Source organism: Lepus europaeus, chromosome 15 (assembly GCF_033115175.1).
Source record: "Lepus europaeus isolate LE1 chromosome 15, mLepTim1.pri, whole genome shotgun sequence".
Taxonomy (NCBI): domain Eukaryota; kingdom Metazoa; phylum Chordata; class Mammalia; order Lagomorpha; family Leporidae; genus Lepus; species Lepus europaeus.
In genome coordinates, this window is record NC_084841.1 from 11223942 (window position 1) to 11240530 (window position 16589).

Here is a 16589-nt window from a genome sequence, read left to right on the forward strand (position 1 = left end):
ACAACGGCCAGGGCTGAACTCGGGAGTTTCTTTCGGGTTTCCCACATGGGTGCAGGGGCCCAAGCTTCTGGGCCATCCTCCACTGCTTTCCCAGGTGCATCAGCAGGGAGCTGGATCAGAAGAGCAGCCAGGACACAAATGGTGCCCATTTGGGATGGCGGCACTGCAGACAGTGGCTTAACCTGCCGTGCCAAGGCACCGGCTCCCAGCTGTTGTCCTAACAGCCTGGACAGTGGAGACCATAGCTCTCCTTGGCTGTTCCCTTTGGGACGAGAGTTCTCTCTGAGTCGGGGAGAGACCCAGGAGCAATTTTTCATTGTAAGTTGTAGACTTTGAACACAATGAGAGTGTGTTTTTTAAATTCTGTTTTGATCTTTGGATTCAAAAGCTTCTGAACCTGAGGTAAGATTACTTTCGTTCTGGTTCACAAAAGCTCTGTGAAAAGAAGAATTGGCCAGGGTGCCACCATGGTGGCTTAACAGACACACCTGGCCCTTCTGAACTGCCGCTGAGTCCTCACTGCAAATCCTGCTGTCACAGGCATTAGAAGCAGACAGGTCCTGCTCCCGAGGAGAGGAGGCTGGGCCAGAGGCACCTGTCAGAGCGAGGCCCCACTGCACCTGACTTACTATTTCCTAACAGCGTATGGAGCTGGGACGTCAGCTTGGTATTTACTGGCTTGTGTTGTCCAGGTAAGAAACTTGGAGCTTCTTGGAGGCCGAATTAAAACTATCGGTGATGCCAGCCTGCCTTCTGTTCCAGCGTGGCCTTTCATGGTGTCAGGAAAATGCAAGGGACGCGTAGTCTTCCACTGCAGAAATTCTCCACAAGGCCCTCCTGAGCTATGCCAGTGAGATAGGGAGGGATGGGCATGAGAAGCACCAGGAAGTAGCACGAACCAGGGTGGGTTGACCCCCTGGCAATGGGGTGTCATGGAGTGGTTTCCTAGGTGGGTGATGCAGTTCATCCTGGAAGCTGTGGGAGGGGTGCAGATGGCCCCTTGTGGCAGCATCACACCCCATGGGGACAATTAATGCTGCTTGGGCCCTGACATTGCATCTTGGCAGGAAGACGTGTGCTTTGGTCTGGATACGGTTTGAGTGTGTCCTGTGAGGGTTTGTGTGGTGTGGAGGCTTGGTCCTCTGTGTGGTGGTGCTGAGGTGATGGTGCCTTTAGAAAGGGGTTAGGAGGGATGGTGCAAAGTAATCCGGTTGTTGGAGGCCTTCCCTTTGGGAGGGGTTAATGTGGAGTGAGTGAGTTCCTACAAGAGAGTTGTAGAGTCCGGCCCCTCCCATCCCCTGGCTTCCTGTCTCAACAGGTGGTCTCGCCATGATGCCACCAGTCACGCTGTGGCACAGCCAAGGAGGCCCTCACCATAGGCTGAACAGGTGGCTGCTGATCTTCCACTGTTAGCCTTCAAAACTGTGAGCTGATTCCGTCTCTTGCTTATATAAGTAGCACAAGTTCTCAGCCTCAGCATCTTGCTACACTAACAGAAAATGGACTAATACAGCACGCCATATGTCAAGTACTGTGGGTGGAAGACTTCAGCACCGCGCTCAGAGTTAGAGGCAGTGAGAGGACAGCCAACACAGGACTGAGAGGTGGGCTTTCCACTGAAGGACCCGTCCCAGGGCAGGAAAGGAGGAGACGCAGTTGAAGGCCCGCCAGTGGAGCGTGTGACAGCTGCTGGATTATGGGTATGTAAAGAAACACTGCATACTTCCTGAGCTCACAGCTTACTGTGAAAGCAAGTTACCTATCCCACTCTCAGCAGGCCAGGCAGGATGGAGAATTGTGAGGTCTTTGGATGGTTTTTGACCCCACCTGGTAACTGAATGCCAATGATTGTCAAGTATTTCTTCCCTTCAAAATTGTACTTATAAAGCACACTGCCACCAGTCCCTTTGGGTTTTTCCTCTCTTAGAAGCCCCCTTCCACGCTGTTCTGGCTGGCAGCCTTTGACTCTAATAAGTACTTTTAAATCTCAAAAAAAAAAAAAAAAAAAAAGAAAACAACAACAACAAAACACTGCATAAACCCTTCAGAACTTGAGAAGTATTAAAGCTATACTCTGTGAGGCTAAGACATGTGTTTTGGAAAGAGCGATGCTTTTCACATAAAGATGGCTAAGACCAAAGCTGTAATGTGTGGGCTGGATGACTGGCTTTGCTCTTCTCAGACCCACTGGACACCTGTCCATGTTGATGTTTCCATTCCAGAAGGAACGTAGAGAAGCTGGAGAGCTCGCGGCTCACTAGGCTAATCCTCCGCCTTGCGGCGCCAGCACACCGGGTTCTAGTCCCGGTCGGGGCACCGATCCTGTCCCGGTTGCCCCTCTTCCAGGCCAGCTCTCTGCGTGGCCAGGGAGTGCAGTAGAGGATGGCCCAAGTGCTCGGGCCCTGCACGCCAAGGGAGACCAGGAGAAGCACCTGGCTCCTGCCTTCGGATCAGCGCAGTGTGCCAGCCGCAGCGCGGCGGCCATTGGAGGGTGAACCAACGGCAAAAGGAAGACCTTTCTCTCTGTCTCTCTCTCTCACTATCCACTCTGCCTGTCAAAAAAAAAAAAAAAAAAAAAAAGAAGAAGTGCTTGCTTGCTTGCTGGCTGGCTAGCTTTTTTTTAAAGATTTATTTATTTGAAAGGCAGAGTTACTCAGAGAAGGAGAGGCAGAGAGAGAGAGGTCTTCCATCCACTGGTTCACTCCTCAAATGCCCACAGTGGCTGGAGCTGTGCCAATCTGGAGCCAGGAGCTGGGAGCTTCCTCCTAGTCTCCCATGTGGGTGCAGGGGTCCAAGGACTTGGGCCATCTTGTACTGCTTTCCCATGCCATTGCAGAGAGCTGGATGGGAAGTGGAGCAGCCAGGACTCGAACCGGACCCATATGGGAGGCCAGCACTGCAGGCGGCGGCTTTACCCGGTACACCACAGCACCAGCCCCAGAGATACTTTTTTTTTTTTTTAATTTATCTGACAGGTAGAGTTATAGACAGCGAGAGAGACAGAAAGGTCTTCCTTCCATTGGGTCACTCCCCAAATGGCTGCTATGGCCGGCGCTGCACTGATCCGAAGCCAGGAATGTCTTCTGGGTCTCCCATGTGGGTGCAGAGGCCCAATGATTTGGGCCATTTTCCACTGCTTTCCCAGGCCATAGCAGAGAGCTGGATCAGAAGTGGGGCAGCTGGGTCTCGAACCGGTGCCCATATGGGATGCTGGCACTGCAGGCAGCAGCTTTACCCACTACACCACAGTGAGTACTTTCAATATTACTCAATTATTATTCAATATTCAATATAAAAGTTTTGAGAAGGAAAAACTGTCATGTAAAAATCTCTGAAGAAATGCGATATGTTTAAATTATTAAATAAGACAGGAAGTTTTGAAAAATATTCCGGTGGTGAGAGGTTTTAGCTCCCTAGGCAGACGGCAAAATTTAGTATCCCAGTGAGTTTTGAAAAAAGGAAAACTTCAAGATTCAGACATGAAGTGACTGGCCAGTAAACAGACTCATGGTTAGAATAAGAAAATCAAGGAAATGAAAACGATCTCAATTGTATGCCACTGTGTTTATAAGCTTTACTTAAAGTGAAATTAAAGCGTAAAACCTGTTTGACAATGTATAAGTACAAATCCCCAACAAACTCCCTGAAAACAAAAGCATGTGTAGGTGCTCTGAACAGTGCAAAAACTTACATGTGTTAAATACATAGACAACTCTTGTTTAAATGCAACATAGATTTTATACTGACCTTTGTAATCAATTTCCATCAAAAGTGACAAGAGTATTTCACTGGGATTGGATCCAGCAGTTTCAATGAAGTGCTGTAAGCTGACAGCCACAGCACATGTAGAGAAATGACTCCAGGAGACTGAGTTTTGTTAGAAAAAAATATACACCACTGCTAATGTTCTGATCTGAAATGAAGAATGAGGTAATTTTGTTTTTCCTTTGTAGGATCCTGTGCTCTACGTCTGGATCATACATAGAATGTTGGACCAGGATGGAGCCATAGCAATGATGGCTAAGCCTCTCACGGGGCTGAAGACCAAGGCTGGGCTGGAGTTGCGAGTGAGGGGAAGGACAGGCTGCCCTGGGCCTGGGGCCTGTGGTGTGGAAGCTCTTCACAAATGAGCAGTCTCAGGTGGGTGCTTCTCTCCAGTTCTCTGGAGCTCTTTGGCTCCTTGGTCAGACCAGCTTTAGACGGTTACCCTACCATGGCACCATTCAGCAAACTGAAATAGATCATCCAATCGCAGGAGTAGCAGATATGCCCCTGGGGTAACAGGCCTGCCTCCCAGGGATGTGGCTGAGGCTAGAGGGTGCTGGGTGACAGGTGGGTAGTGATGTGTACCCTGTTCCTCCTCTGAGATGTGGGGGGGTGGTGTGTTAATGTGCCTTCAGGGGCTGTTCATTCAAACTGTGGGTCCCTGTGAGTTCATGCAGGAAGCCAGAGGCCACCTGGCTGTTCTCCAGCTCCGGAGGCACCATTTCTTGTCTCCTGCTCATAGCTGGGGAACACCTGCCTCTAAATCTTTGGGTGATGACCAACTCCATGCCAGTGAATTTCTGCAAAGGTGTGCAATGAACGGTGCAGCTGTGTCCAGTTGGTTTGTCTGTCCCCACCTCCCTCCTTTAACCTGAGGAAACCTCTGTTCACATCTGGAGAGAGAGAGGGGTTCCTGGTCCTTGTGTGCTTTTGTCTGAGTGTGCATGTTGGGGAAACTGATGTTAAGCCCAGTTAGCAAAATGCACTTGGAGTTAATAACTTAAAAAGGTACCACAGGAAAGCCACTTGCTGAAGCTGACCGTAGCTGCTAGCCAGCTACACAAGCACATATATCTTTTGCAATCTTTTAGGGACCCTGGTTGATTGGAAAGGAAGCAGAGAAAAAACTCATCACTAAAATCTATTTGAAGGTATTGGCTATGATGTTAGAATCCCCTGGGCTTGGCTCAGGGAAACTTCCTTTTGTCTAATGATTCAGGAGGCTCAGCTTGGGAGTTCTTCCTGGCAGGGGCTGCAAGTGCTAAGCAATGCCCCTCCCCTTGGGAAGAAACGAAGTCTAAACTTACAACAGGGCCCCATCTCGACACTGCTTTTCCCTTCCGAGGTCAGTGAGCAGTGTTTCCTCCCCTCTCAGTGGAGTTGGGCTTATTTTGATCGCACACTGCAGTGCCTCTCATTTCAAGCATCGCGTAGTTGACTTGCGACGCTCGGCCAGGCCTGCTTCCTCAGGTTTTCACTATATCCTGTTGTATGTGCGGTGAGGGCAGCTGATGAGTCACGTGATGTTTTGCTGCTCCAAACGACAGAAATAGAGATTCAGAATAACCCTGCAGAGGAGTATCTCCAATGTTTACCAGACACACTGCTCAAAAACCTGTTTTTCTACAGTTCAGGTGCTTTGTATAAAAAGAGCCTTATGGGGGCCGAGTGAGGGTGGCTGGCTGCACAGCGTGGGTGGCAGCAGCCGGCTTACAGGCTGGCCGAGGACGCAGAGGTGCAGGAAGCTCAACCCCAAATCCCCACCACCTCTTCCAAGGCCCTCGTGTGCCACATTGCCAACTGGGTTACCCAACAGGGAAGGTAGGACTTGGAACATACCAGACCCCTGCTCCTGGGCCAGGCCCTGCTCTGACCAAGGAAGACGCTACCTTGCTGTAGAGGTGAGCTCACCTGTAGCCAGTGGCTAGTGGCCAGCAACCACAGCTGGGTGACACAAACCAGCACATGCTGTCCTGGGCACGGGTCTGTTTAGAGATGCACTGCCACAGAAAGATTTCTAAATAGGAGAGAATGCTTCATGGGGTAACGGAATTGACAATATAAATGCTTCCTATTTTGTCATGCTCTCCCTCCTGCTTGTTTGAAGGAAAAAAAAAAAAATCCAGAGAGCTACCGAGTCTTACATTTGATGTTTTTTAGAAACCAAAGGTACAAAAATTTCCTTCCCTGGCCCCTTCCTTCCAGAAGAAAAGCTCCCCAAATGGGGAACAGTCATGCAGATGGGGAACTGCTGACTTTTCTCACTTCCTCCTCAGAAGAGTCGTGACTGTCCCAGCCCTGAGACCCAGAAGGGATTGCGAGTGAGGACCACTGGTGCTGCCTTGCAGGCTGGGGAAGCTCGGGCCTGCCTCTCTCCTGGGCCTCCTGCCTGCTGTACCTCCCAGGATCACTGCAGGAAGACCCAGAGTGAACCGTAAAGTGCTTTAGCCAGAGCAGTGGCGCTTTACTCGGCCCCACGGAAGGTATCTTAAACCAACATTAAGCAGCGCAGCGTCTCAGATATTCAGCCATCCATGGACAACTCCTGGCCAGACCACTGGTTGATGCTAAAAAAAAAGAAAACCAAACCAGAAGAGTACCTGTGGCAGACAAGCCTGTGGCAGGCCCTGAGGGAGAATGACTGACCCAGAGATGTGAACAGATGCCTTAAGCATCCCAGCGAGAGAGTTCCAGACCGTGAGGGGTTCCTGCTCAACACCCCCTGAACCACGTGGCTAGCAGGCCCAGTCCCGTGACTTTCCTGGAGCAAGCCTCATCTAGTTCTTTTTGCTTAGTTGCTTGAATGTCCTCCCCATGCCCCGGGAGTGGTGGAACACTCAGCAGTCCACACTGAGAATGATCTGTGTCAGCCTGCGGGTGGCCTCTCTAGAACAGGCCACCAGCGGAGCTGCTCGGACCTCAGGGAAAATCTGCACTGGAGGGAGACTGTGCTTTGAGGTACTCCAGCTCATTTCTCAGCAGCTAGATGACAAACTGCTCGGTACTCGGGATTTCTAATAGTGTTGGTCTGCGAGCCCTCACTCAACCTTGAGAAAGTCACACCTGCTCTTCCGTGGGCCTTGACCTGAATCTCACAGGCACGGTGCCCTTTTAAATACATCTGTCAGCTGAAAAGAAACAACGTGTCAGGGGATCGCCCCCAAACAACTCTGACGTGGGCAGGGGACACGTTCCCTGCCTCTGTGCTGAGCTTCTGGATGACAGGCTTCTTGGAACAGATGCAGAACACGCCAGCTCCACACCTGCTTTGGATGTTAAGGGGTTTGTGTGGCTGTGACTTGAGCAGCCCAAGTGAAGGACACGGCGGAAGGGTCGTGTGCTTCCAGGTGAAAGGTCTGAACACGTCCTGGGGAAATCCCGGCTCCGTGGTCCTGCTCTGGCATCGCCTCCCGCGTCCTCGGCAACCCCAACACAGTGATGGCTCATTTATTGCCATCGCTGGGGCTTAATTACGTGTTTTAGTTCCACAGCAAAGGGGGTGCAGCTGATCTTTGCTGGATTTTGAGGGAAAGGATTTGCTTTTTCCACTGGATCTTTAAATGCCAACCTCAGACGCATGAACCACAGGCACACATGTTAAAAAATACTGCTGTTTAATTTTCTACTCATATACTTTTAAAAAAGCTGCTACAACTAGCTTTTTCCCCATCTTCTTAGATATGCCTCTGAGACCACCCCCAAAGAACTCTGTGTCTTAATTTGCAGCACTGACACAAACGAAGGCAAAATGCTCCCAGGAAGCACAGAAGGACGTGTTGTCCCTAAGGGGCGCACCCGAGGGGCACGGGGCCCGGAGCCCGTGACGCCCACAGCTGACTTTCTGGCCCTCCATCTTGTTTTCTGTGAGAATACGATGACGCAGCACTGAAAACACAGCCAACGGGCCTGGCCTTGTCTCCCTCGTGCCGCCTCAGCTTGCACTTCCATTCCCACTACTGTCTACTCTCAGGGATCCACTTCTTCCCAGGTAATGAAAACAGTTCTCACTCACTGACCTGGCCACTCATCTGCAAATAATGGGCCGTGGACCCTGGGCACTGGTGCAGGACGCCAAGCAGTCACCGTGTTGTATTAGAGACATTTTATTGAAAATGCGAAAATAGGAAATGTATTATAGATAGCCTAAAATAAATTACATAACATATACAGCATATATTTATATCTTTAAAATATTTTGTTTAGGTTCTTTCAGTCTAGGAATTTTGACTAAATCAAGAATTTAGTGAACTGTGTCCATAATTTTTTTTAAAGGAAAAAACCCGCTTTCCAAAACTTAGAAAAATATACTGCACTAAATGGATTTCAAATGCGTTACTTCAGGGAGTATCACATAGTGATGTCAACAGCGTTTATAAAATGTCTTGCTTTACCGTGTGGCGTGAGAGGGAAGTACCATAGTACATTCCAGGCTACCTGTACCGCAGTCGGGACTAAAAGCGGCAGAACCAGGTCATAAATCTACTCCAGAGGTTAGCGATGCAGCAGCCTGGCATTAGAATGCTGGATTATGACTTAAAGCTTCAGTTCACTGTAAAAACTAAAACGTAAAGTGAGAAGGCGCCGCCTCACTCACCCCAGCGCCACCTTCAGGAAGGCGAGTGGAAAGCAAGCCTTCGGGAAAAGTCATGCGGGAGAATGCTGCGGTTTGGAGACAGTGCGTTTGTGACAATGCTAAAGAGTTAGCTCACGTATCTACACCGTATGGGCGCGAGTGCCGCCAGCCCACTCGGAGCTGGGAGAACGCCGAGGGGCCGCGGGTGTTCCACCGGGCCAGAGTGCTGTTCCTGTAGCGTCTCTCACTTTCCTGCAGAAGGTGATTGCCATACATGGGCTGGCAAGGTCACAGTCTGTTCCTCGGGGCGAGTGGTGACTCCAAGCTGCAGCCAGTTGCCGACTTTCTGTGTGTGTGTGTGTGTGTGTGCAGTAGACAGTTTAAAATCCCCGGGTGCATCTCTGCCTATGACCGTGTTACTGAGAAGCAAGTCAAGGAAGCCAAATTGGAACCTGCTGATTCTTAAGAGCGGTGAAAAGGGACAAGCGTCCGGCCTGCTGGGCAGCAGTGCCCTAGAGGCGGTGGCACAGCCGCGGTCCTTTGGTTCCAAGTGGAGATTGTCCGAGGCAGGAGGAGACAGCTTGGACTGCAAGGCAGCTCTGTCTTTTGGGTTTGCGTGAAGCAGAGGCGTGGCGTCTGTCGTTTTGATGATACGACAGTAAGGCCTTTCTTCAGGTCCTCATGTCAAGGTGAGCATACCCAGTATGCTAGAGAACTGACAACGAAACCTTTAAATCAAGGCCTCTTTCATAACCCAAAAACAAAACAAAACAAAAAACCCAAAACCCACAGTAGGAGAGGCGATGATGCTGAAGTGTGGTCCAACGGCCCCTGCAGTGCCCAGGGCGCCCTGGGCCTCATTCATTCTCCTCCCTCATCTCTACGATGTCCGTCACCTCCTCTGTGGGCGGCATGTCGGTCATGGCAGAGTCCTCGCCCTCAGTGGCTGACTCGTTCTCCATCTTCTTTTTCTAGATCAGAGAGGACACAGCGGTGAGGGGCTGTGCACAGGGACGTGTGCTAGCAGAACCGTGAGTAAGGAGGGGCTCTCACTGCAGACGGATCTTGGTTCACCATGGGCACCTCTTGGTTTAGCACCTTCCTCTCTGTTGGGTGACTCACACGCCTGCTGTGTACCTGGCACTGGGTTGGGCACTTCTGGGGCATGCTCTTCCCCACCCTTGACCCCCACAGCCCCTGGCTTGGGATTACATGGTACAGAACATCCCTCTTTGTTCCGCCATCAGCTGGTCCTTTCTGGGAGCAGCTCCAGGCTCGCTGTCATTCTCTCCTGCTTCCCTGCCATGCTGCCTGTTCTTGCAGAAAACGCTTCTTAGGGCTTGGGTCCTCAGCCACTTGCCAGGCTCATGGCCGAGCTGGTCAGCAGCACCACTGTTGGGAGACTGGCCTCTGCCCCCTCCCAGGGGGGCTCCTGTTCTCCAGGTCTAGGGCTGTTATCCTGCCATGCGCCCGCCTGGCCTCTGCCTCCCTCTCCTGGCCAGCTCCTGCACCCTTTCTGTATCCTCCTCGTTCCTCAGCTGATGAACTGGCTTCCTACTCTGCTGGGTGCTTTTGTTTTCTGGGAAAAAAAGTGCTTGCACCAGCTCCCTGGACCACACTACCCTGGGACTGTGGAGGGAGGCCCCTCCTGTGTGCACTGGACCCACTCGTGTCACTGTCTCCTAGATCATTCCCCAAGCACAGTCCGCCGAGTTGCACTCATCATAAGTGGTTTTCTGAAATCTACCTCCATGCCCCCCACCTCCTAAGGGCCAGCTGCACGCCCTCCTCCAGATCATGTGTTGGGTCCCCTTGCGCTTCTGGCTGCCTGCCACATGCCCCTTTCTGCTCATGGGCTTTGGTTCTTCCTGACTCCTCAGCCCGTGAGCGCTGGTGAGGCCCCAGGCTCCATCCATGGGCCTCTTCGCCCCTGCTTGCATTCATTCTCTGGTCAGGCTCATCCCTCTTCGCCTGAATGAATGAAGCAAGATGGGGCTCCTGCTGCCTGAGAATCCATAGATCTCAGAAAAGAAACACCCCCCCTCCTGATCATTTGCTAACACAGGGTGTCAAAACCATGCTGAGCTGGCCAGCGTGGACAGCAGCCACTCTGCAGGGGACAGGGTGTCCCGTGCATGCCTTTTCTAGCAAGAGTCTGAGTTTGTAAGATCTTTGGGCAGGAGTGCGGTGATCACCTCTGCAGGATTTTCCGGCCTGCTCAAAACTATGATTCCGTTTCTACGTTAACTCCCTGCAGCTCACACCCTTGGCTCATCTGTCCTGAGAGATGGGACTGCCTTTTCAAACAAGGCGAGCGTAAGGAGTAACCACGTGACGACAAAGCAGGAAGGCAGCCCTGGTGTCACGGGGGGCGGTGCCGTGCTCATGCCCAGGTGGAGGTAAGTTGGCTTCCACTGTGGCTGCCCCGACGTGTGGGCCCCAGGCTCCCGTCCTCCCACGGTGGGAGGCGGCAGCACAGTGCTCTCACCTGCTTCCGATAGACGTAGCATGCTGCGATGGCCACCATGGTGGACTCTCCCACGAATCCTGCCAGGAGGGAGCCCACGCCCAGGGTGGCTCCGTGTACCCTGGGGTGAGAAGGTGAAGGCGATGTCTGAGTTAAAGCCCAGATGTGGCACTAGAGGATCAATGCTACAACCCAGGACAGGGAGATGAGGTGTGTGGTGCTCTCACTGTCCGCATGGGGGAGCCAGGAGCCCAGGCGCCAGCACAGCCGGTGGCTCCCCCCTCTCTGCTCAGCGTGGCTCCCAGCATTTCCCGCCCTCCCCCAGGAGACTAGGAGCACCGGGGGACAGCACAGTCCTCCATCTTTCTCTGGCCTCAGCCTGTGTGTCACTGAGCAGGAGGCACTCGGAGAGAGTGCCTCACACAGACTACTGTGGGGCTCAGGTGCCTCGGCCTGGCAGGCAGGCAAGACACCCTTCTGAACGTCTAGATGTGCTTGGGGCCTTTGCCTGAGAAGGCGGACCTTCAACCTCTGGGCAGAGCACTTTAGTGGCCAAAGAACCCCCAGCCCCTGATTACCCCAGGTAGGGCAGGACCACGAGGCTGGTGATGAGCACGATGATCCGCAGCACGGAGCTGGGGGCCAGGACGAAGGTCTTCTTCAGGGTCATCAGCCACCCGGTGAGATGGGCCCTCACGGTGACTGTGGGGAGGAATGGAGGACGTGTCAGCCATGCCCTGCAGCACCCCCGAGAGCCAGGCCTGGTCACCTTGCCTTCCTGCCGTGTGTCCTCAGGGTCCAGACTGCAGCTTGCAGGCAGCTGCTTTGCTCCACCCCGCCCGCCTCCTCCCTAGGATGAGCTGGGCCCGAGCTCTGATCATCTGTTCCTCAAAGACAGGACCCAGGGAAAAGCAGCAAATTGCTGGTGGCAGAAAAGCTGGGCCCAGAAGCCATCTTCCCTCCCACTGGGTAGGGGAGAGGGGGAGGGGGCTGCTCTCGTCCCCATTTCCCTTTAGGCCCACTTGAGGTGCTGCTCTCACATCAGCTGAGCATCTGCTTCCCCTACCCAGACCTATGAATTACTGCATCTAGGTGCCCTGCAGGGCGCAGACCTAGCCGGTCAGAGGTGCTTGGATACGGAGTCTGTCTGCCATATAGAGCCTGAGACTTAGTGCCTGGAAGGGAGGAGGCATGCACCCTCCCATGGGCAGCACCAGCACAGGCTGGGAGGGGGGGGGGGGGGGGAGGATGTGCCCAGTCCTGGGAAAAACAGTTGCTTTCAGGGGCCTGGAATCCTTGTATTTCCAAGGCTTACTTCTCCTAGGCACAGTCACAGCCCTTTGGTTGTGGTCATGGGACAGAGTATGGGTCGCAGGTGTATGCTAATTTGGCTTAATTCTAACATGTAGCCAAGGGCAGATGGGGCCTGACTGCTGTTGGGAAGCCCTCAGTCTCCCAGGTGAGGGAGAGGAGCCGTGATGAGAATACAGGTAAGTCCCACACCCAGCTGGAGTGGGCCAGGAGGTGACAACCCCAGGGCCTGGCCTCCAGGAATGCTCGGTGGCTGAGACTAGCTCCGTGGCCCATTTATGAACCACCTGTGGCTTTGTGGGGTCCAGCTTCTCAATTTAATGCTGGAGCTGCAAAAGGGGAAGAGTACACAGAGCTCTTCGTCCCTTGTCCTCTTCCCACGGGCAGCCCCAGCCCCTGCTTGGCAGCTTCCTTCCAAAATGGAAAACAGAGGCACAGGCACTCAGCATGTACATATGTACGTACGTTTGTTACAGAAGTGGTCACAGACCGATCAACTCTTCTGTAGCACGTAACCTAAAGCTACCTGATTCTTGCATCGTATAGCCGACATGGGTATAGAGCACAGCCTGCAATGTTCTGAGAGTTGAAAGTTCACCCCCACAGTGCAGTACCTGGGTTCAAGACCTGGCTCCCAACCCCAGCTTCCTGCTAGCGCACACCCTGGAAGGTGGCAGTGAGGACTCAAGTCCCACAGGGGAGTCCTGGATCGAGCTCCCAGCTCCTGGCTTCTGCCTGACTCAGACTGGACCTTTACAGGCATTTAGGGAGTCAATCTCTGGATGGGAGTTTGCACTCTCTGCCCTCTCAAATAAAAATTTCTTATTAAAAAAGTGAGTGGAAACCTGCTTTGACTTTGATGGTTAGATTAGGACTGGACGAGTCATCGGGGTGTAGCCCCCAGGATTGAATCCACAGGACACACACACGAAAGCACTTCCTGTCTCTCGCCCAGTGCTGTCTTGACTGCCAGCAAGATATCCATCACCAGATGTGGGCCTTCAACTTTGGACCAGAACCAGGGGCCAAGATAAACCTCTTTTCAGGTATTTATAGGGACAACCTGATACTGTATCAGCCTGTGATTATTCAGATTGGCTTTTGGACCCAATGCCACCCAGCCTTCACTCTGGCCCTGGATTCTGCCTTTACTCCGGTAGTCCTGTCTTTTACATGTCCAGGTTTTAGCAGTAGCTTTTTTTTTTTTTTTTTTTTTTTTTTTTAATTTTGACAGGCAGAGTGGACAGTGAGAGAGAAACAGAGAGAAAGGTCTTCCTTTTTGCCGTTGGTTCACCCTCCAATGGCCGCCGCGGTAGGCGCGCTGCGGCCGGCGCACCTCGCTGATCTGATGGCAGGAGCCAGGTGCTTCTCCTGGTCTCCCATGGGGTGCAGGGCCCAAGCACTTGGGCCATCCTCCACTGCACTCCCTGGCCACAGCAGAGAGCTGGCCTGGAAGAGGGGCAACCGGGACAGGATCGGTGCCCCGACCGGGACTAGAACCCGGTGTGCCGGCGCCGCAAGGCGGAGGATTAGCCTAGTGAGCCGCAGCGCCGGCTAGCAGTAGCTTTTTCAATTTTACTTTTAAAAATAACTTGCTGTCTGGGACACAGCCCCTTGTGGGTGTTTGCCTTAGCAGTTAGGATGCCTGCCTCTACTCCAGCTTCCTGCTAATGCTGCTCCTGGGAGGCAGCAGTGGTGGCTCAAGTGATTGGGTTCCGGCCACCCACATAAAAGACCTGGATTGACTGCCCAGCCCCTGCCTTGCCAAAACCTGGCCATCTCAGGCATTTGAAGAGTGAACCAGCCCGCTCTGTCCTTTTCTCTCTCCCTCTCAAAAATTAACATACCGTATACTTGGCCTTTTGGGATTTAGTTCTGATACATCCACAGACTTGAGTACCACAATCAAGATGGAGGCTCTATCTATTTCTATCTATTGTTCCAACTTGGGAACACCTTTTTTTTTTTTTTAAGTGCAGTGGTTGAAAACCCAATTAAAAAAAATTGAGGCTGGCACTATGCCACCTGAGATGCCAGCTTCCCCGTGGGTGCTGGTTCAAGTCCTGGCTGCTTTCCATCCAGCTTCCTACTAGTGTCCTGGGAAAGCAGTGGAAGACGACCCAAGTATTTAGGCCCCGGGCTCTTGTCTGGCCCAGCAGGACATCTGAGGAGTGAACCAGCAGATGGAAGATCTGTCTGTCCCTCTCTGACTTTTGAAGAAAAAAAAAAAATGCCTGTTTGATTCATTTCTAAAACTTACAACCTACTGTCTAATGTCTGGATATTTCCATTCCACGTGGGATTTTACGTTTTTGTTGGTGATGTGACTACAGAGACTTCCAAAGAAATCAGGGCTCAGGGGGCAGAAGGTAACTGAGGATGCTGCTTTCGCTTTGTTTACCTGGAACCGGGAAGAAGGAGAAGATCCGCAGAGGGACAACGCAGAGCTCCGCGAAGGCGAAGTCCACTCCGATGATGTCTATCAAGATCTTCTCGGAGACGTTGGGGGTCCAAAACATCACAAAACAGAGCTGGGGGCAAGAAGACAGGGAGGCCAGTCGTCAGATAAAGGCATGAACGAGTGAAATGAGAGCGCCAGGCATGACCTGACAGCTGTAGAGTTGTGCAAGATGGTGGACCTGGCCGGCAGGTAGCTGCACGTGTCCCTGCTCGCAGGCTCTGGTCCATTTGCCATGTCTGCCTCGCCACAGCGGCAGCATCTGAATGGGTGACTGGGCCAGTGAGGGGGGCCAGTGAGGGAGACCAGTGTTCTCCCATTGACACTCAGCGAGGCTGCAACACAGCTTAGCTCAGGGTGGACGCCATGAGACAATTTTTACAACTTTAACAAAATAGTAAAAAGTAACCTAAAAGATTTAGGTGTGCATAGAACTGCACTGAACTAGCACACATAATGAAAAACGAGTACTAGTATTTTTACTGTTTATTTTCATCTAATTGCAAGGCAGAGTAACTGAGAGAGACTTTTTCTGTTGGTTCACTTCCCAAATGCCCACAATAGTCAGGCTGACACCAGAAGCTCAGAACTCCATCTGGTCTCCCATGTGGTGGCAGGGGCCCAAGCACTTGAGCCATCTTCTACTGCCTACCAGGATGCATTAGAGGAAGCGGGGTTGGCCTAACTCTCTGCCCCACGTGGCATATTAGTATTTAGAGTATTTATTCGCCTGTAAGCTTTTCAAGATTAAGAGACTAAGAAAAGAGCAGCAACAAAATTTGGAAGCAGATGGGCAAGGGCAGATGTGACCCGAAGCTGATGTGAATGTGGAGCCCTCTGCCCACTGTCCATCCCCACAGATCAGGAAGGGGGGCCCAGAGCAGGCTGGTGGGAAGTCCAGTTAGGAGGCAGCCCATCCACGGTCTCCCCGCACCTGCCAGGACTGTCCCTGGACAGGGTCAACCGAGGCCCAGCCATGACCCAGGTGCCGGGGATGAAGGGAAGCAGGACACGCTGACCCTGTCTGTCTGCTGTTCGGTTCTCAGGATACAGGAAGCCAGTTCCGTGCCCCCGAAAGGAGCCCTGCGTGGTCTCTGAGGAGTCTGACCAGCCCCAGAGGGAAGACCTAAAGTCTCTGAAAATGACAGGCTCTTCAAGAGGCAGCCCCGCCTGACCAGCCCTGAGGGAGGCCCACAATCTCACCCAAGTGCTCAACCTCTAATCAGCTGCAGGTGCCTCACCTGCAGAAATGAGAAAATCAAGGACGAAGCGGACAACACAGGGGGAAAAGCTTCCCCGCTGATGTCCTCACAGACAAGATACTGTGTGGATGAAGCTAGAATGGAAATGCTATCTAAAAACATTCACAGAACAAAACGAGTTTTTGTAATTAAGAAGATGGAGACAGAAATGGAAAATTTATGGACAGTAAGATAAAGCTGGAGAAGTCCACAAAAACAGATTTAATAAAAATAAAGGCCCAACGTTTAAATTGTAGGGTTTCTTGAAAGAAGAAACAGCAAAAATCTCGGTGCTGGAATGCAGGCGGCACAGTGGGTGGGAAAAGACACCCCTTCCCCCCCATCACCGGGCAGTGCTGGGGACACGGATCCCGGCAACACTGAAAGTTAGCAGATACCAAGTAGTGAGTTTGGAGGGAAAATGATTTCCATCCAGAACTCTGCACCAGCTGTGAGACAACAGCAGTTTTAGAGGCCGGCGCTGCGGCTCAATAGGCTAATCCTCCGCCTGCAGCGCCAGCACACCGGGTTCTAGTCCCAGTCGGGGCACCAGATTCTGTCCCGGTTGCCCCTCTTCCAGGCCAGCTCTCTGCTGTGGCCAGGCAGTGCAGTGGAGGATGGCCCAAGTCCTTGGGCCCTGCACCCCATGGGAGACCAGGATAAGCACCTGACTCCTGCCATCGGATCAGTGTGGTGCGCCGATCGCAGTAGCCATTGGAGGGCGAACCAATGGCAAAAGGAAGACCTTTCTCTCTGTCTCTCTCTCTCACTGTC

At 52.4% G+C, this 16589-nt stretch overlaps 1 protein-coding gene and 1 long non-coding RNA gene across 2 annotated transcripts in view; one reads left to right on the forward strand and one right to left on the reverse strand.

Annotated features, from left to right (window-relative positions):
• Window positions 1–357: 357 nt before the first annotated feature.
• Window positions 358–10732, forward strand: LOC133774678 (uncharacterized). The gene is made up of 4 exons (XR_009868114.1): window positions 358–692; window positions 1319–1700; window positions 3954–4140; window positions 9314–10732. It is a non-coding gene; the product is annotated as an uncharacterized LOC133774678 (long non-coding RNA).
• Window positions 7360–16589, reverse strand: part of ANKH (ANKH inorganic pyrophosphate transport regulator) — a 141064-nt gene continuing 131834 nt past the window's right edge. Inside the window, exons 9-12 of the mRNA XM_062212593.1 lie at window positions 14518–14647; window positions 11384–11507; window positions 10827–10926; window positions 7360–9309 (exon numbers count right to left, since the gene is read on the reverse strand). Coding sequence (XP_062068577.1) covers window positions 9196–9309; window positions 10827–10926; window positions 11384–11507; window positions 14518–14647 — 468 coding nt within the window. The 3' untranslated portion in view covers window positions 7360–9195. The remainder of the gene's footprint in view (window positions 9310–10826; window positions 10927–11383; window positions 11508–14517; window positions 14648–16589) is intronic.